Source organism: Mauremys reevesii, linkage group 8 (genome assembly GCF_016161935.1).
Source record: "Mauremys reevesii isolate NIE-2019 linkage group 8, ASM1616193v1, whole genome shotgun sequence".
NCBI lineage: Eukaryota > Metazoa > Chordata > Testudines > Geoemydidae > Mauremys > Mauremys reevesii.
The window spans coordinates 15,106,446-15,127,678 of NC_052630.1; the positions used below are offsets into that span (position 1 = coordinate 15,106,446).

Genomic DNA, 21,233 nt, shown 5'->3' on the forward strand with positions numbered 1-21,233 from the left:
TGGAGTCTTATGGAGAGGGAGCACGGAGGAAGGTTGTAGAGGTAGGACAGGAGGCAATATCTCTGTGCCTTTCTGCTTGGTATGGTTTTGTACCTGTGATTATTTTGAAGATCACATGTCAAATTATTCACACAGAGCAATAATTCAGGAATAGAAAGGTTACCTGGCTTTTTGTTCTGCTTTACTTTGCTTTCCCTCCAAGGCAACTTGCAAAGACAACGCAGTCGGGAGAGATTCCGGCATGTCTGTCCTTGAAACTAAAGTATCACTTTGTCCATAGAGACAAGAAGGCTTTGACGTTATTTCTAAGCCATTAGTGACGGAGTCATTGAAGAAAACATTGTCTTCTTCCACAGAAGACAGGGGCAGTGGAGAGTGAAGAGGAGACTCTGAATGTAATAGTGGAGATTGCAACGTGCCCAGGGAGGATACACACCATGGGGGTAGATTTTCAGTACTTAAGGAAATGCCATAGGGCTTTGTTGTGCTAGGAAGCCTTTCAAGTGTTTGGACCATTGTATCTGATCTCTCGAGCCCCACAGTGTCTTCAGTATTTGTTTGTCTGGGCAGATTTCCTGATACAGACTTGGTGCCGTGCAGATCACTTTGATAGTTTGCAGCTGAGCTGTTTTTACCACGTTCAAGTCCAGGCACTGGCAAGATGTGCAGGCTTTTCATGTGATGAAGCTGATCTGTGCTTTGGCTCAACAATGAAAGTCTTACAGTTTCTGAAATTCCAATTTCTTCCATAGACTTTCCCCTTCCTCTGGCTGTGCAGACTCGCTGCTTTTCATCTCTCACACAGTCTTTTTCCTCTGCCAAGTCGACTTCATTCTTTGATGGGAAGCTAAAATTTCAAATCATATTTCACATTAGCTAATTGCTAATGCCACTGTTTGGAGGCATTTTATTTATTATATGGAACTATTTAGTGCAGGTAAAATACAAACCTCACATGACCTTGAGCTGGCACTTGTAGTTTAAGTCCACCAATGATACTCAATTGCTGGAAAAATCATTTTGTCAATCAGGGTTGAAGAGTGCCACAAAATAGTGACAGCCTGGCATTGTATCAGTGTGATGCTGTTGTATTGTGACTCAGCATGATCTCATATTGAGACAGCATCATGAGGGATGGCACAATTACTTCATCCCTTTTGTCCACAACCTAAGAGCGCGTTTACACGGCGACGTAGCACACAGCAAGCTGGGGTGTAAATTTACAGCTATGTGGACCCTGCTGGCACACACTGAAAATTCCACCATGCACTTTGATGTACTCCATGTAGTGTGCAGCAGACTAGTGCACTGTATTTTCACCACCTGGGTTGCCGTGCACTAAGTCTCTGTGGAGACAAACCCTAAGAAAAGCACTGTAGACATGTCAGAGACTCCTTGGGCCTGACTGACAAAATGCCAGAGTGAGATCTGGACTGCAGGGTAAATGCAGCAACTGTAGTTATTACGAGGAGGAAGTGGTAGGTAACGGGTAACAATAATTGGGGAAAAAACAACTTCAAATGGGATTACAGACTAGAATGGTTACCAGAACCTGGGTAACTTCTGGATAAACGCCTTGAAGTTAGCCAATCCCTGTCTGGGGGAATGAGATCCTTCATGACAGCAGGGTCAGTGTTGCATTAACACAATACACACGTTGGGACAACTGGAACTCTCCAACCAATAGTAAAGGCACATATGTGAGGCCTGCAAGCTACTCTGCTCCCATATTTTGGAGCAATTAATAGCCAAACAGTAAATCTGCACCAATTTCCCTGACAGGTTTGCATTTGCCACCAGAGTTCCGCGGAACACAGCTACAGTATTATGACAGGTTTCAGAGTAGCAGCCGTGTTAGTCTGTATCCGCAAAAAGAACAGGAGTACTTGTGGCACCTTAAGTCTTTAAGGTGCCACAAGAACTCCTGTTCTTTCTACAGTATTATGTTGCACAGTAGCAGAACTTGGTGGGTTGGGAGGTAGAGGGAGAGATTATTGTACAGTAGGAAGCTATGGCTTCCTCTATAAATGTAGGACAATGAAACCTGAAGTTACAAAGAATCCTGTGGCACCTTATAGACTAACAGAAGTTTTGCAGCATGAGCTTTCGTGGGTGAATACTTGCATCCGAAGAAGTGGGTATTCACCCACGAAAGCTCATGCTGCAAAACGTCTGTTAGTCTATAAGGTGCCACAGGATTCTTTGCTGCTTCTACAGAACCAGACTAACACGGCTACCCCTCTGATACCTGAAGTTACAGTCACCTGCATTAATAGCCAGCAAAATCGGTCCCTACAGGTTTTCCCTTATCTCCCATATTCACTTGCCCTGTATTAAGAGATCACCTGTGAAATGTTTGTGACCATACATGGACTCACCCACACTTCTAGTTGCATCAAAAATGACCTGCTAATGTGAAGCTGCTCCGCCTGAATCAGGAATCTGAAGGCCTGCTGAGACAGGCTACCCTATATCAAGCAGCCCTGCTACTTAGAATGGCCAAAACAATGGGAGTCCTAATGGTGGGTATTAACAAGCAGTTTTCGGTGTCATTTTTGTTGTTGAAGCAAGAATTGATTGTTCCTCTCCCAATTCTTCTGGGCAAGCGATACAGGGTTAAAATACTAAGAGCTTTTCTACGTAAATATTTATTTAAAATATATATAAACTCAATGCTTTAAGCATTCTGACAGGATCTCTATGTTGTTCTTCTGTGGACAGGTCTGGACAGGTCTGTGGACAGGTCTGGCCTACCCTTTAGGTGCTGTTTTTGGCAGAGATCAGATGGTGGAGCTATGCACTCAAGTGAGAACAGAACTGAAGCTATGATGGTTTGCAATATGGAGTCTTTTACTGTAAAGAGTTCCAGCCCTTTTCATGCATATTTTGTTGTACATTTTATACTTTTGTCTTTGTTCCACAAAGAGGCAAAAATGATTTTTAAAGCTACCTAAAAGGAAAGAAACTGATTTGGGGAATAAATAACCCTACTCTAAGGATGTGGGATTGTAGGGTCACTGAGAAGAACCAGAGAAGTACTGAGCACCTGTGACTCCCCCTAAAGCTCCACACCTCTCAGGAGCAGGCCCTGAAGTGATCTCTCCTCAGGTAAAAGCCTTTAGATGTCAGATGCATCCCTGTGGGGCAATGGCTGTATTATGCCTAGCTAACTGACATGTGGAGGTTGCAAGCGATTCAGCATTTCAGAGCAGGCTCCCAGGCAACACTGCCTTTTCTGCGCTGCTACAGCAGTCCCTGGTGGCAAACGTGCAGAGTTGCTGCCTTTAACCAACATTTCTAAAAAAGCAACCCCCGTCCCTCCCCTTTGGATCTGTGTAGCTTGGAAATAAGATATCATTATTTCAGCCGTCGTCGCCACGTAGGCAGCACAAAGGCTAAATAAAAGAAGGGTAAATAAAAAGCAGAATAAAGACAGCTGTTCTGAAGTGTATTTCCCTACAGTCAGATGCATAATAAAGGGCTAAATCCTGTGGTCCTTACTTTGTTTTCACTCAGATAAAACTCCCCATAATGAGGTTAGGACAGATTGAAAACTGGATTAGGACCTCAGGATTAGCCAACAACAACAATTTGGCATGTGCAAAGCACTTTGCATCTCCAAAGAATTGTACAAATATTAACTAACTGATTACCCACAGCACCCTTGTGATCCCTCACAACCTCCATTAAAAAAACCTCAGACTGAGGGGTAGTATGGAACGGAGGGAAGAACATAGAGCTGGGGGATCAAACTCCAGATTTCTCTGCCACTGAATCCTTTTGAGGCACTGGTTAAGTCTAACCACCTCTGTGCTTTGGTCTCCCCACTTATAAAACAGAGAGAACATCACTTCTGTACCTCAGAGGTGTTGCAAGGAATAGCTAATATAAGGGGAATGCTTTGAAAATAAGCAGTGCTTTTAATGTCTGCAGTCCTTTTGTCTCTGAACTAAGCATGATTTCACCTGTGATCTTTATAAAGATTAAAATCTCTAAATAGTATTTTGTACATTTTGGGCCCAAGGAGTGCTGAGGGCCTACAACCTCACTGGCTTCAGGATCAGACTCTACATTTGCAAGTTTTGAGATAGATTTCCCCCTACTTTGGCAATTATTAAGGCCACGATGATGCTCTCCATGTCTTTTGTGAATATCCACCCTAATATGACAGCGCTTCCTCGCTGAAAATGCGACACTGCATTTTATTTGTATTGGAGAGCCTCCTCGAGTTGATGTGTCAGGTTTCAGTTGAAGCACTGTGAATTATATGGTACCAGTGTCAGTCTGAGGGGCTACAGAAGTTTATGGATTCATATATCAGACTACTTCACAGGTGACTTAATGAGAAGTCTCTACACTTAGGCCCTGTCCACACTAGGACTAAAGCCATGCTAGAAACAGCTGTATCTAAACATGGCTGATGGGCAGAGCCAGCTCCAGCATTTTTACCGCCCCAAGCGGCGGGGAAGAAAAAAAAAGCTGCTATCGGCAGCACTTCAGCGGCAGCTCTACCGCCACCGCTTCATTCTTCGGCAGCAGGTCCTTCCCTCCGAAAGGGACTGAGGGACCCGCCGCCAAAGAGCCGGACGTGCTGCCCCAAGCACCTGCTTGCTGCGCTGGTGCCTGGAACCAGCCCTGATGATGGGAGCAGGGTTTTACTAGCTCTTGTCTAACAGAGTGGCTCTGTCTACATTCAGGATTTTCAGAAATTCTCCCACTGTTGCTTTAGCACTGGTGCATCTCTATGGTTGTAAATAGCAGGAGGAGCATCCTACCCTGCTCTGAGCTACATTAGCATTCTCAACAGTTGTTAGCACTAGTAGAGCTGCACTGGTTCTACAGCAATGGTGAGAGGTGTTCACCAAAAAACCCGCACCAAAAAACAACAAAAAACCCAACACTTCAATGTAGACAAGGGCCATATGACCAGGGTTTTTTTTAATTCTATTTTACGCCTGAGAACTAAACTAGAATTCTGTAACAAAGCCATAAGAGAGATGACAGATTAAATATGTTTGTTAGTAGCCATGTGGCTATCTCGGTGGGGATTAGGCTAAAGCATGGTTTAATAACACCTTTCTAATCCTTGTGCATGCTTGTCAGGGAAAAAGTTCTGGAACCCTGCTAGCAACAACTGTGTTTAAACACTGTTGTTGCTAGCTAGCACAAGTTTGTTTCCAACATTGGCAGGACCTGTACTTCCAAAAAAATTAGGAAACAACAGACTTCAGTTACGAATCAATCATACTGTAGGGCATAAAAATTAACATCACATTGAATTTACTGTATTGCAAAGAAACATAGTTAATGTAGTTTCCCACTAGTGTTTGAAAACATTTCTAAAGCATTGTTCATCTGGGGAGGGTGGAGTAGTTCTCACAACCTTACCTGGGGATGATGGGATAGTTTTCACAACCTTGAACAGATGATGCCGGGAAAGTTGTACATCTATGAAGGTCCTGAAAATGCAGAAGACTTAACTTGAGCAGCATTGTCAAATTCTTATTGTTTTTGTGTACTCAGCACCTCCCCACGCTTACTAAGGTGGAAACTCAACAATAGCTCAGGAAGCAGTTTACTAAGCATTTTAAGTGTTTGTTTCCTTTCAGTCATGTCATTCCCATCATTCTCTCCCAAGTTAGCATCAGTTTTTTTCCCCTTAGAAAAATATGTTTGTTAGGACTCCTAGATTTACAGACAAAATTGGGATTTTATCAGCATTTCTCCATGACAGGAGAAGTATCAATGAAGGTACATTTTACATGCCTAAGCAGAGACATGTTACACGGTGCTCAACCGTGCCCCACAATCTAATGAAGCCCTGACAGTCAGTAATGTGTTTCATGGTTGTTGAATCATAGAATCTTTTGGATTGGAAGGGACTTCTAGTGAGTTGTCCAACTCATCCCAGTGTATAATAGTGGTTATTGCTGACACTTGGACACTACAGTGAGTGGTATCCTACAGATAGATACATCATAATCAAATTTATTCTATTATCCCCAAACTATCCAAAATTGATGGGGTTTTCCAGGCTAGGAGGTAGTCAATTAGGCACATACTAGACTAATTATCTATATGTTCTTCTCAACTGTGTATCAATCCCCTCTGCTTATCAGAGAATCTAGTCTATCCTCCAACCCAGAAGTAACCCAGACATTCATGGCTTTCACAGGTATTGTTCTGGGTTACTCTTCACAAGGCTAAGCTCTAACATGCTCACGGTTTGAAAAATTCAAAGCTACAGCCATGGGAACATGAGGTTGAATGATCAGATAGATTGTCTATCAGCATGGCAGGTGAATATTAGCAATACAGGAGCAAAATATTGACTCTACCTTTGCTTGTCTACAGTTCTGAAAATAGGCATCGTTGGCGAGAGTTTCTTATCTCAGTGGCAGTTCCATTAGCTCGAAGACGCTAATGGCAGAAAAGACTCTCTCTTCTCTTTCCCCTTTGCCTATGTTTATTTTCCTTATCTTTCTTTTACAGAAATATTGACATATATTGTCCTCCAAATTCTGGCACTGAAAGGTGCATATTTCTGCCCGGACACGGGGACAATGTTCTCTGTGCATGTAGGAAATAAAGCGAATGGCCAATTTTACTTGTTCCAGCAGGCTTCTAAAGTGTTAGTGTTTGCCAGAAGCCACATCATCGTATTATTTAAACTCAAGGCTGTTGTGTCAAGAGCAAGGGCAAAAGGAACCATTCATAAAGACTCAGCATTGTAGTCTTTTATGGTGTATAGTGAGCTGACCATTGGTAGCCAAGCAGTGTTGTTCTATATATGTAAATATCTACATCACATGCTCTTCACGACAGTATCTGAGGTATCAGATGAGAACCACTGTTTTATTTTCCTAATTGTGGTAGCATAAGTAGCCCAGAGACCTTCTTGCTATCCCAAAATGAATAATTTTGAGATCTAAATAGTGTGTGGGAAGTTGTATTATGAGAAGAGATAGATCCATGGAAGGTTCTCTCTCTTCTACCAAGTGGAGAGCCACCAACCTAGGAAACAGAAATCTCAGTCCTATAAAACAGATTGCTAAATAAACAGCGATGAACACATATTCATCCTGTGCCAGTCTGCAGTGTCCATGAATTACTTCTACCTGAGAAAAGCAGGAAATCTAATTTCATCAGGGTAACTATCCAAAAGTATCTGTTTAGCTATTTTCTGTTTTTTAAAATGGCTGGGTGTGAGATTTGAGAAAATTGGGAAGGATGCACAGTTGCAATGTATAACTAGACCACGCTCAGTAGTTTCTGCTGAGTTTTACTTTGAAAATCTGGGTTCAATTAAAAAAGTCAAAAGTGAAACTCAGGTATGGGAAGAAAGACTTCATAAGAGCCAAAATAGACAGACAAACATAAATAAATACATACATAAATAAAATATTTGCACTAATTCTGTCAACTGAAACCCATGGATTTCTATATATGGCTTTGCTTTTCAGGCCAAAAACCACTTAAAAGGTGTTCCCTCAAAAGACTTACCCAGGAGAAAAAAGTTTCTTCTGGTTTCCTCATGGACACTTGGGATACAGCAGGTTTGCAGGCTACCCCCTACCTCCTTGGCAGCCCACCCAAATTCCTCTCTCAATGGTCAAATCAGGCTCAAAATCCAGAAATCTATCCTTGTGGAGTTTTCAGATGAATTTCTACCTGCCCTGTTTGTTTGTTCCTGAAAGAATATGTAATACTTAGCATGTAAAAGCGTTTATCATGGCAATGCACTTAAGTTTTCAACCTCCAGGCATACTTATTAGCAATTTGTTTTCCATTAAAAAATGAAAATCTACAGTTTGTCTGCAAAGCACTATGCATGCCAATAATTAACAACCATTATTGTCATTAATTAAACATAATATTTTAAAACATTTTTGGTACGACTGCTTTTAGAACTCCAAACAATGAATTGTATGTTCTCTCTTCTAATCTATTCCTCCAACCAAACTCCAAGGGAGGTATGCACATATGGTTTGCAAACAACTGTGATGGTTTCTATAGAATAACAAACACAGCATTCTAATTTTTTTTTCTTCCAGGTTACAAGAACAGGCTATAGCTCACTAGGGGTCAGATTATTAATTCCTTACTTCCATTGGTGAGCAATGAGACTACTCATGTGAGCAACTACTCATCAGTATAAGAAAAGGGTTCACAGTCTGGCCCCAAACCATAAATTACCTTATAATATCTTTCTTACCTGTGCAGGAGAAGGAGATGATTTTGATCGTTCTCGATCTTTGCTGGATGCAGAAGCCCCAGATTGAAGATTTTCAGCTGAAGCACATTTGCCGGGGCAGTTTCCATCTGTTTCCCTGACAGCAGACTTGGGTTTTGAATGTACTGTCTCAGTAGCAGAAGAACTAGCACTGTGTCTATTGGTCCTGATCCCTGTGGCAATTAAAGCAGGGGAGGGTTCTGGAATTCTTTCTGGAGAGAGAAATTGGCAAATTATCTCATTCTTTTGGGTCTTTCTGCTAATATCTGGGTTGGAAGTCTTGCCCTCAGGAAGCCTCTTAGCATTGGAAGGCCTCTTCTGCAGGGGTGGTTTGTGCAGAGCACTAGCGGGCCTTTGTGCAATCTTTCGTTCCATGTATTCAATAAGTGCAATATGCTGGATTTGCTTCAACTCGGTCTTGGAGAGATTGGAACTGGCAAGCGCACTCCCGCGGTTTTCCAGAATCTTTCTTCTGCCTGCCATTGCATCTTGTTCATTAATTTCATCCGACTTGACCCCTGTGCTTTCTTCCCTCCATGATACACCCTGATCTTGCTGATCCTCCAGTTTATTGAGCTTCTCGGGTTCAGAATAGCACAATTTCTTTTGTTCTTCTGTTATCCTTTTTCTTCCTCCTATTCGAGCAGCTTGTGGCTTCTTTGTTTCTTCATCTTTGCTGCTATTTTCCAGAGACTTGGGAGGAGGAATCAACTTAGCATCCTCATTTGCACTGGATAAGGACAACGATCTGAGATGTTCAATTGAAGGTCTTTTGGAGGGTTTCTGCTTCAGCCTTATGGGCAAACTCATCTGTAAATCCTTTCTTTTGAAAGATGTTTCTCTCAGGACCTTTCTCTGAGCAACTTTAAGTTTTTCCCTGTAATCATTCTTGAAACTCTCATCCACTGATGAAGCAGAGCTCTCCAGAATTACATCACCAGTCTCATTAATGGTATCATCCCCTGTGCACTGAAGGTGGTGTTTGTTCTTTTGAAGCTGGTTAATTTCTCTTTGTATCTCTATAGGTTGTGCAGAAACAGGGCGATTGCTCCTTGGAGAGGTCTTAGGCAAACTCACTGAGTCTTCATCTTGCTGAGTGTGATTTTTGTGACTCAGAATGTTGGTGTTTTTCCCACCAGAAAGGTAATAAAGGAGCGGAGTTGTCTGCCTGTTTATCTTTTCACTGGCAGAATCATCCTGAGGCTTCCTTTCAAGCTTCTTTTGAAACTGAAGTTGGTGTTTTCTATGATGAACAGGATTTAGGATGTCCTCTTCCTTTGGGTTCATGCTAAGGTCAGGACCGCTATTGTTAGCTTGTGTTTCTCTCTGGAGTCCATTTAGAAATTGGGATGGGGAGTCATTGTTTGGTCTGTAATAAGATGTTTGGTCAGCACTGTCAGAAAATTGCTTATTTCCAAAATCCAATTCCCCATGGTGAGTAGGCTCTGTTTCTACACCAGCCAAGCAGTTGGACAGTGGTGATTTCTGCATTTTGATATGTTGATTGAGAAGTAGTTCCCAAACATCATTCCTGTTTTCTTCTTTGGATCCGGAGCACCGATTCTTGTCCTCAGGGCTGTTCAGTTTCTCAGACACATCTTCATTTGGAAGAGGACAGTCCATGTATTTTAAGTCTGAGCTACTCTCCAATACATCCTGATCCAAGTTTGAATACTTTTCAGTCCAGCCTGGGCACTGAATGCAGGGAAACTGTCCCTCTTGTTGGCTGGATTCTGAGACTCTGCTTTGCAAATCTGCTTCTCTAAAGGGTGGTTTGTGTACACCACAAGCAAAAAGATACTGTTTGTTCTCTTGTGTATCATTAACAGCACAGAGGTTGGTATGCAGTGGATGAGAGGACTTAGAGTTCATCTCTTCAGGAATTTTATAAGCTTGGACTGAATTCTGAGTACAGAAAAGATTTGAGGTCTTAGCCAAAGAATCAGACTTTAAATATTCTTGAAAAATAATAGAAGAGGGTCTGATGAAAACATGAGGCTTGTTTTGCTTTGTGCCATCTTGGGATGGATCCCGCTCTTCGCTTTCCTCAGTCATTAGCCCCTCATTCTTCGACCTGGATACCCAGTTTGTCCCTGAATCAGAGGGGAGAAGGACATTGCTAATATCCTGAGCACAAGTAGCTAGTTGCACACTATAGTCAAAATGATTTCCAGAATTAGATTTCCCTCTTGTATTTTCAAAATTTCTGGTAGCTTTATAGCTATGAAGTCGTGCTGGTGGTGATGGTGGATGAGGGGGTAAAGCCAGAGGTGATGGTGACTGATATAAAGTCCCATGGGTAGGAGTGCTTCTGTATTGTCCACTGAGCCCAGTATTGTCCGAGTTGTCATGACTACTCAGCTCCAGTGACTTGTGTTGATGTGTGGGTTTAGGATCAGAGTTTTTTGCATTAGGATTATAAATTCCTCTTACATATTCCGAGTCCATATATGGCAATTGCTCTAAGGGAACACAATAGTTTTCATTATAATATGATGGAGAATGATATTCTGGAACATTTGAGCCACCAGAGAAAGAGCTGTAAGCAGAGTCTAAGAGGTGGTCTATGCTGCTGATGGATTTAAGTGGCGAGAGCCTGTTTCTATAATCAGGTGAGGCCACTGGCTCCAACAGTTCTGAAATTCTGCCAGCTTGCTTGAGGTTCCATCTTTCTATCTCATTCCCATAGGAAGCCATTTCTATGGACAACCAGCTCCTCCAGGAAAAGAATTCAGATTAAGTCTCCGTGCTTGTGACTCAACACATTTTATTGTATTTAGCACATTTCATGTGTAGGTAGATGATCCTGGAGAGAAAAACAAACATTTGAAACACAGCCATAGAGCATGATGATTACAGATTTAGACAGAGCTGTAACGAGGCATTTTAGCACCGCGGGCAAGCAAGCATATTTGTACTCCCTACTAGTTTTTCCCCTTCGTTTCTCTGCCCCATTTTCCTACCCTCACGGCTTTCAGCCTGGGCAGCTACCCCGCTCACCCCACCCTGGTTACAGCCCTGGCTTTAGAGACTATGTACTAGATCCTCAACTTGTGTAAACCCGTGTAACCCCATTGAACCTGAAGTAAATCAACACAGCTCTATTGACATCAGCTGAGACTCTGGCCCTAAATATAATTAATGGGGTATGAGTGAAAATTTTACATTCAGCATATTTCAACCAAATTGTTTTCATAAAGGAGCACAGATAACATATGACCTCTAAGAAGTGGGAAAATCCTGGGATTCTCTCTCTCGTTATATCAGCAATATCCGGTGTATGTTTCATGGAGTACTGGGGCAAGGAAAGGCCTTCATTAGTCACTGTGAAAGAGGGAGTCCAGTGATTTAAGCACAGGCGTGGGAGTCAAGAACTCCTGAGTTCTAATTCTAGTAGCTTAACTTTTAAAAGTAAATGTTAATGTCTGTAAAGTGTGACTGGAATGAAATGTGTGTATTTAAATAAGTTACATAGAAAGAAAATATGTGCGATGCTTGCTTCTAAACATAACTTTTGTGCTCCAGCACCTCTTGAATTCCACTGCGCAGGAATGACATTTTTTAAAATAAAATAATTACTCCTGAAGAGATGAATACTAGATTTCAATCCATTTTTTAGAACCTGATCCATGAATGGCTCCAGGTTCATGCTAATGCTTGGCAACATTATCCAATATTTTCCATGAACTGGTGCGTAACAGGAAATGTACAGGGGGTCATTCCATGCAACACTGAATACAGCAGTTGTTATGACCGCACAAGTCAATTAGTCAACTATTTAGAACAGAAAGTGAAGAATATCTTATTCATTTGAAAACAGAAAATGTAGGGTGACAGAATGTAATTACTTGAGCTGGAATTTTGGCAGGATGCTAGGATTATCATCCCAGCTATCACAAAAAGTACCCAGGGGTCTTTTGGATAAAGCAGAGATCCAGACCATTTTACCATTAAAGACTGCACCTGCAAGTGGACAGCTCCCCCAACACCAGGCTTGGACATCAATTCATTACTGACACAAAGGGAAAAGCACCTCCTTCTAAATCACTAATATGTTTTCCTGCTAGTAGTTTGAAGATCTTTTAGGGTATGTCTACACTGCACTAGAAAGGCCCGCGGCATGGTTGGCCTAGGTCAGTTGACTGAGGCTCATGAAGCTCAGGCTGCGGGGTTACAAAATTGGAGCCCAAGCTCTGAGACCCTGGGAGGTGGGACGGTCTCAGAGCCCAGGATCTAGCCCAAGTCCAAACATAGACACTGCAATTTAATAGCCCTGCAGCCTGAGCCCTGCAAGCCCGAGTCAGCTGATCCAGGCTCTAAGATTCAGATCCATGAGTTTTTTTATAACAGTGTAGACATATCCGTAACCAGGTACTGACCTGGTCTGATGTGGAGTTTGTGAGGGCTGGTGGGATTACAGTGCAAATTGGTCTGGCTGCAGGTGTACTTGCCTTATTAACCTTTTAAAATGCGTGTTTGGAGCCTGTAAGCTTGTATGACTTCCTGCATATTGTAGCTTTATAAAACTGAATCTGTTAATATATTTAAGGTATCACTTATCTATATCAGCTGTTTGTTCAGAACTGAAATGAGTCTGAGTCTGACGTTACACAAATTTTACGTCGGTGACACTCCAGTGGTGCTATTCCTGATTTACACCAGCATACCTGAGAAAAGAACCAGGCTCATTTTCAATGTACCAAACTATAATACCTCCTAAATCCTTTTCTTTTTGTCCTGCTATGCTTGTTGGTCGAAGATACTATCTGTTAGGAGCTGGTTTTCAGATTAACTGAATAGAATTGTTTTACAGGAAGGAATAATGATTAATCACTTTATCAGTGTAACTGTCACTCTTCTTTCTAAGTAAGTAAATCCAAGCCTGGCTAGCACACCAGCCCCAATCAAATGAATGTCTTTTGTCAGTATCTGGCTTTACATAAAGATTTACTGTACATCTGGTTTGCATGTCTCAAACCCTATTCTGCTGTGTTAATATTTAGTTACATTAGCCACAGAAAAAGACATGGCTATATGAACAAAAGGAAACTAATGCAGATTTCAAGAGGTTCCTGTCATATTTCTAGGTGTATTGATATTTAATGGTACCAGAAACTGCTGACAGCCCTAGTGGTAAAAAGTAATTCACCAAAACTCAGCAGTCATCAGACCCTTTGAAAAATGAAGAGTCCAATACTTTTGCACAGATCGTGTCCATTATTTCTGTTCCTCAGGGCTAGTCTTCATTGGAACAGTTACTAGAAGGATCCTAGTAATGCAGTGGGAATGCAACAACAGGCTAGAGCTCAAGTTAGCACCACTCATCAACTGCTGATCCAATCGCTCTGTGGGTATGTCTGCCCTTGGCGGAGGAGGGGTAAATTCCAGCTGGAGGAGACATACCCACACTACCTTTGGTAGAGCTAGCACCCTAAAAGAGTGTAGCTGCAGTGGTGTGGGCTAGCCACTCCAAGTACATATCCAGGCCCGCTGATGGGGGTGGGGATGCAAAGGGGGCAAATGCCTAGGAGCCTGGGTGACTTAAAAGGGCCTGGGGGGCCCTGGCTGCCGATGCTCCCGTGGTGGTGGCCGCCAGGAGCCCCGAGCCCTTTTAAATCACCCAGGTGAGCCACAGGACTCCTAGGCACGCACGACCACTCCGGGGCTGGGCCCCATGGGCTGGCACGGGGTCGGTCCCACAAGTGAAGGGATGTCCCGGAAGTGATGGGCTCATCAATTCCACCCCGGGCCCCACCCACCTAAGGACGGCCCTAGCCCTGGGGCCCAGAATTCCTGTCGGTGGACCTGTACATACCCATCCAAGATGCTAGGCATGTACTCAGGCAGCCAGTCCAACCTGCCACTCATGCCACCATAGCTACACTCTATACTAGCATGCTAGGTTGATCAGAGTTAGCGGAGGTATGTCTCCCTGAGCTGGAATCTATGGTAGACTTACCCTGTGCTGCTAACCCAGTCACTCTGTGTAGCTCAAGTGTGGTTTGCAGTGCTAAACTGTGGTTTGAACCTATTGCCTCTTGCCTTGCCCGCTGTGGCAAAATAGAACAACTTTTCTCCGTCTTTTTTACGGCAGCCTTTCAAGTATCTGAAGACCGTATCGTATTCCTTGTTAATCTCTTTTCCAAAGTAAAGATACCCAGTCCCTTCAGCCTTTGCTCATATGGCTTACATTCCATCCCTTTGATCATCTTTGTTGCTCACCTCTGGATCCTTTCCAGTTTCTCTACATCCTTTTATACATTGGTGACCAAACGGGACACAGTGCTCCAGCCGAGGCCTAACCAATGCAGAGCATAGATCACCTCCCGTGACTTGCATGCTATGCCTCTGTTAATGCAGCCTAATTGCATTTGTTTGGTTTTTTTGGCAACAGCATCGCATTGCTGACTCATGTTGAGGTTGTGATCAACCACAACTCCCAGATCCTTCTCAGCAGTGCTGCTCCCATGTCAGCTTTCCCCCACTCTATATTTGTGCATTTGGTTTTTCTTCCCTAAGTGTAGCACCTTACATTTGTCTTTGTTGAATTTCATTTTGCTGTCTATAGCCCAGTTCTCCAGTTTATCAAGATCCCTCATATTAAGCATGTTCTTAAGTGTTTTGTGGGTTTGTATTTCTAGGACCCTATCCAAAGTCATCTGAAGGGGTACTGTTTCCATTGACTTCAGTGGGCTTTGGTTCAGGCGTTTAATGAAAAGAGTCAAATTAGGGTCACCGTCAAGAATACATTATAGGCCTGTCTTCCGTGCAGTGTATCTCAAGGTAGAACTCAGTTATTGCCCCTAACCTGACTCCAGTCCACACACAAAAATCTCTAGCTCCAGTTCAATAATACTTTAAGCTCTAGCGAGCTGGCCGATCTGGGGAAATGGATTGAAGCTTGAGTGCTGCTAACTCTGGAGCTAGTAATGCTGTGGGAAGGCAGCTACATGGCATATAGGGTGACCAGACAGCAAGTGTGAAAAATTGGGACGGGGTTGGGGGGGTAACAGGAGCCGGTATAAGAAAAAGACCCCAAAATCGGGACTGTTCCTATAAAATCAGGATATCTGGTCACCCTAACATGGTACAGCTTATTAGCATCAGCTATTAATCCAACCACTCTGTACAGTTCCCCTGCTATTGCACAGTGTGGCCAGACTCACTCTTGATTTAATGTTAGCTGGGATTGGTTTTAACATTTAGGGGGTTGTGTATGTATTTTTTAAAAACCTTTATCTAGGAAAGAAAGGGTTGTTTTTTTAAATGTGCCATTGTCCCAAAAGTCAAGAGGAAAAATGAAGTAGATAAAAGGAGGAGATAGAGTGAGGAGGAGGAAAAGGGAAGCGAAGAGGAAAAGCAAACTGAGCAGAGGAAAAAAGTGAGGAAAACACTGTGATAGAAGGAGAAAAGCAGAGGGTAACTGAAGTGAAGAGGAGGGGGAGATGGAGAAAAAAAACAGGCAAACAGATATAGTGGAGTAGACCCAGGAACAGAGAAAAGGTGAAGATACAAAGACAGAGAAAAGCACAGAGCAAGAAAGAAAGGATAGGACAGGGAGAGAAGCCAAGAATGAGATAAACGGGGAGAACAAGAATATGATTAAAAAGAGAAGAAAGGAGGTGGGTTGACAGGAGACAGCTGGAGCATAAAACAGAATAAGTTGTCCCTACATAATTTCCCTCTAGTCATCCAAAAGGAACACACACAACTGATCATTTTTCCTGGTACCTCTTACAACGCCATACTCAACCAGTCGTAGCAACACTGCATTTCAGTGTCAGAACTGGATATGGTTTTTTACATTCAAAATAAATAAAACTAGAAGGAACTAGATTACTCTTCAGGGACTAACCCTATGATACCAAGACTATCTCCTCTAGGCCACTAGTTTGAATCCAGCACAGGTCAGTAATGAGTCAACTTTTGCATATTAGCGTCCATCACAAAAAAACCACCATCAAAATAGGCGTTAATTAACAACATGTTGCTAAGCTCAGCAGAGGCACCATCGAGTGAGCGGTGTGTCAGATATGGTCAGGCTCCTCTGATGGCTGCCCACCAGATTGCTCTGAGGGGAATCCCATCTCTGATTTCCCCTGGTATTTTAAACTTCCCTGGGTCTCAGCAGGTTGCACACCGTAACCTCCCTTGGTCTCTCTGGCACGTTACTGATGCATCAACTCTGTTTTGTTTCCTCTTCAAAGAGCCCCTCAACCCACTTGCCTAGGCCTCCAGAAGGAGACACTAGAGAAGGCAAAATGGAGTTTGCAGCTTGGCAAAGCTACACACATAGAGTTCATAATCTCACACAGAATTCACAAATTACACAGACAGTTTTCCCAAACTGACACTGAGCCATGAAGACTGAACTGTATCAGAGGGGTAGTCGTGTTTGCTGCTTTTACAGATCCAGACTAAGAGTCTTGTGGCACCTTATAGACTAACAGACATTTGGGAGCATGAGCTTTCGTGGGTGAATACCCACTTACATCCGACGAAGTGGGTATTCACCCACGAAAGCTCATGCTCCCAAACGTCTGTTAGTCTATAAAGTGCCACAAGACTCTTTGCTGCGAAGACTGAACTGTTCACTCATGCAGTGGCAATCCCTCTAGGACATGGTTAAGGTGCACCAGCAGCTGCTGTCATTCCCTATGCTTTACCTATTCTGAGGCTAAACAGAGGACCGAGCCAATCTAGCACTTTTCACCTGCACTAACTTCACTTTAAATAAATAAAGATACCCAGCCCAAAGCATTATGGGCTGGCTTTGCTCACAGGCTTGAAATATATGTTGAGTAAATCATTTCTAATGCAATTACACAACACAAACGAGGGCCAAGGGGTGCAAGGGGAAACACGGGTACATTGCTTTTTTAAAGACCTCCACAAAGACTCATTGAGAAGCAAGTACTAGTTCATGCCTTGTTTGACGGGTGTAATAAAAGCTGCTCGTTGCTTCAGTTAAGCTTTCATGACACTTATCCTCTAGCTCAAAACTATACATCCTGTGAAATCTCTCTTAACTGATAGCAGAGGGACCACCAAAACGAAATGCTGCTAGAGACTCAATCTGTCTTCACAGATTGTGCTGTCAGTAGCAAGATAGACATCATAAAGACAGGCAAATACTTTCAGCACTGGGAGCCTCAGAGCTCCCTTACAAACACTTCAATGCAATGGAAAAAGCAGCAGTAGCAGCTAAGAGTTGACATATAATAAATGTTCTGTACATGAGTGCAACTCTGCCAATTGTTTAAAAACCACCCTATGTTTATAGGACCAAATATGGAGCACCTGACATTTACACAACACTCTGTTATTATTTATGATGCATGGGGATCAAGCATAATGAGCAACCTCTCTGCAAGCAGTTCACTTAAGTAGATAAACCAAACTGGCTAAAGACATTTGGAGCACTTAAACATAACACAGATATTCACACCAGCTAACCCACCTCAGCACAGATCCTCTTGGATGTATTCACAGAAGGTACTAAAGCTTGGCAGAGTCAGAGAGGGCCCATCCAGTGACCTGATTCGGTATTTCCCTTTTAAAACTGCACTTAAACCTGATGATCACAGTGATTTGAATTCGTTACCAAAATAAAAAGAAACCAGATTCTTCGAAAGCTTCAGTGCCAAGCTCCTTAATACTGACCCACTTTCCAAAGAGATTCAAATTGTATCCAAACCCAGGCAAAGTTACAGATGATTTTTTTTTCTAAAAGGAAGAACTCACCAGAATTTTAATCTACAATCCCCAGTGATGCACAATTCCAGCTGGCAGGGGGAGAAAGATTTCACTGGTGATGCTGCTGTTTGAACAAAAAGCCTCACATTCCTGGCTTGTTTCAAAGACAGTCTTGGTATCATTCACTTTGAGCCAAAGGAGAAGGTGGAGAGCAGCCAAGCAGAGGGGCAGCTACAAGTTAATTTATAAAAGGAACTTGGACTTGCAAGGCACAGTAAACAAATGAACTAGCTTCTGGGAAAGCTACAGAAGAGCAGCAACACAGAGTGGAATTTTTTGCTGGGTTCTTTGGGGGATAAAATTGTTTTCATGCAAAATAATGCAAAGAAGAAATGGAAACCAAAGTATTAAGTCTGAAAGATCTACTTGACTCTTGGAAGAGCGCTCTCTTTTTTTTTTTTTTTTTTTGAGACAATCCAAACAGACGATTCTGGCCCTGAATAAAGAGGCCACCATGTGAAAATGCCAAGCATAATAGGTTTACTAATGGCAAAACTCCCATTGACTTCAGTGGAGTAGGACTGGGGCCACATTTCAGAAGTTCAGGCAGATAAACACTGGATATCTGGCAAAGAGCAGAGTCCTGGAGCTTTTGAAGCTGCAACAGAAAGACAGAAAGTTTGCTTTGGAATTAGGGGAAGTGATAGCACTGACACAGTAAGGACATAAAATTAGAATCAGAATCTAACGCATTCACCTTCATACCGATGTTAGCTATACTGTTTACATTTGTTAATTTAGCAGACTAGGAACCTTTCCTACGGTGCTGACAAAGTGCACAGGAGGGGCATGATTTGTAAAGTGCACAATTGTGCTGCACTTCTAGAACCTGCTGCAATACTCTAAAAGATACCTAGTTTGCGTTGCTGTAGTTCTGTTTGAAACTACTCTGGGAGTTGGGCTGCGATGGCCTAGAAGACTTAAGAGTTTGTACTAAGGGCAGTGGAGAGGCCAAAGGGTAGGACACAATGCTGGTAGTGGTCCCTGACAACTACAAAATGTAGGAAACATCTGTGAGATGGGTGCATGCCTATATGAAAATAAGTGTCTGGCAGGTCAAGAGAGAGAGACCAATCTCCTGGATTCAGGAGGGTAACTCAACTCCTGAAGGTAAGTCAGTACTAGGGAGGAATATCTCTCAATACCACTCAGCAAACGTAACTTCTTCAGGATCCAAAGGTCTTGTGGGAAAAGGATGATGATGCCTGAATGATACCAGGAAGCCTAGATAGTACTGAGGGGCAGTCTAACCATGCACTCTCCACCCATGGTCTGAAGACAATTTAGCCTTGTTCATAAAAGAGTCCTTGTGCTTCGGAGACACTGAGTCCGGTATTGGTGTCAATGCTGCTCAGGGTTGTTTACTGGACGGCTTCTCAGAACCTGGCATGATGTTTTTAGCTGGTGCTGGGGTCTTGGTACCAGAGGAAGTAGAAGCCTCAGCAGTACCTATGGCAGGACTCAAGGTCTCCTCAAACCCAGTCTAAAAGGGTGGATTTCCCCTTCTCTTGGATTCTCATTCTAGATTATAGGTTCTCTTCTTTTTTGGCAGTCTGGATGATTGTGAAGGCACCCTCTCTCCCCGGGTCTTTGCTTACCACAGCAGGAATGGTCATCGGGTCTCTCTGAAGCCAATGTACAGGAGGGAGACTCAGACGCCACAGTTCTCGGAGAACACTCCATCAACAATAGTTTTAGTCTCCGTTCTCCCTAAGGTTTTGAGGCCTGCTTTTGAAACCTGAGCAGACCTTACACTTGCAGGGAACATGAGTCTCTCCAAGGCAGCAGAGGCAGCTTGAATACCTGAGGGGAAAAGACCTGTCTGATAGGTCTTGAAGCCGGGGTCTTGGGCATAACCTGTTAGGAGAGGCTGCAAATTGAAGCCCAAGATAGAACAAAGGCCCAGACTGGGAAAAATGAAGAAGAACAGAGGAGGCAGCGGCATATTATCGCCTAGACTTAGGGTGGCAAATTTGCTTGCGCCCCCTCCCCAACTCTGCCTCTTCCCCAAATCCCCGGCCCACTTCCTCCCCTAGGCGCACCACACTTCCCTCCTTCCACTTCCCTCCCAGGCTTGCTGCGCGAAAACGCTGGGAGGGAGGGAGAAGTGAGTAGCGGCGCACTCAGGGGATAGCGGAGGTGAGCTGGGCCGGCAGGTGCGGGGAGTAACTCTGGGGGGGCGGGGGGGGGGAACCACTCCCTGTCCCAGCTCACCTCCACGCCACCTCCACCATCCCCTGAGCGCGCCACAACTTCCCTTCTCTCTCCTCTCTCCCAGGCTTGCTGCGGGGGAGCAGAGGTGAGCTGGCGTGGGGGTGGGGGTTGGCAATTTTTTGAGGGCCTAGGGGTGGCAAATTTGTTAATTCACCACTAAGGGGAGGGAGGTCAAGGTGGAGCACAAAATTGTGCCAAATTAACCACCCCACCCGCCCAAAAAAAGAGAAAAGAAATTACTAAGAAATAATAAAGAACAATGAGAGAAAAGTCAGAAAGTGGCGTAGCTGGCTATAATGGACAGCACGATGCTCTGTCTCAAGCTGCAGGCAGTTGAGAAGGAACTGAAGCAGTGGCAGATTCCACTTTCCCCTATGTACACTTGTGCTGGAGCACAAGGATGCCTAGACTCATGGACACTGCTGACAAAAATCTCCAGTCAAGAATGCACAGGCGGTGCCACATCTTGAAGTTGAATACCCATAGGGAGAAAAATTAGAAGAAGAAGAAGAGGCTTCTGGTTTAGTCACAAAACTTTGGAAAATACCAGTTTGTTACTCTAGAGGAATTTACAGGTAAGAACATCTGTCTTAAACAAACTAGCCAGCACTGAGTATGGCAATGCACATCTGTGCTATTTGTCTGAAGCCAAACCTTGTCATTTCACATCTTTGAAGTGGCAGGAAAATGAGAAGAGGACCTGGAGTGATGGCATAGTGTCCAAATACCACCTCCAACATGTAGATGTTATGGTAAATGAGACACCTGTTACACTCTTTTCCAAAGTGAAACAAAGTCAGTCTATAGCATCCAGAGTGGGTCAGGTCTGTGGGAGAGATGTCAGCCCATCTCCCACCCAAAAAAATCAGGGGAATTACTAGAAACATCAATGATTCAAAGTGTATCTAGAACAAGCTTTCTGGAGAGGAACAAGGGGTCTCTGGATATTTCCCTCTCTCTCTTGCTGAGAATTTCTCTGTGTCCATGTTTTCTTCAGACTATTTGTCCCAATTTTTTATCCCTTTTTAAA

The 21,233-nt window shown here is 43.4% G+C and overlaps 1 protein-coding gene across 10 annotated transcripts in view; it reads right to left on the bottom strand.

Annotated features, from left to right (window-relative positions):
* The window catches only part of SHROOM1 (shroom family member 1), a 67,777-nt gene that overhangs the window by 8,474 nt on the left and 38,070 nt on the right, over positions 1 to 21,233 (bottom strand). For all 10 annotated transcript variants that reach the window (XM_039485047.1, XM_039485046.1, XM_039485053.1 and 7 more), the window contains 3 exons: positions 8,216 to 11,039; positions 5,389 to 5,459; positions 164 to 847 (listed from right to left, as the gene is read on the bottom strand). In XM_039485047.1, coding sequence (XP_039340981.1) covers positions 164 to 847; positions 5,389 to 5,459; positions 8,216 to 10,930 — 3,470 coding nt within the window. In that variant the 5' untranslated portion in view covers positions 10,931 to 11,039. The remainder of the gene's footprint in view (positions 1 to 163; positions 848 to 5,388; positions 5,460 to 8,215; positions 11,040 to 21,233) is intronic.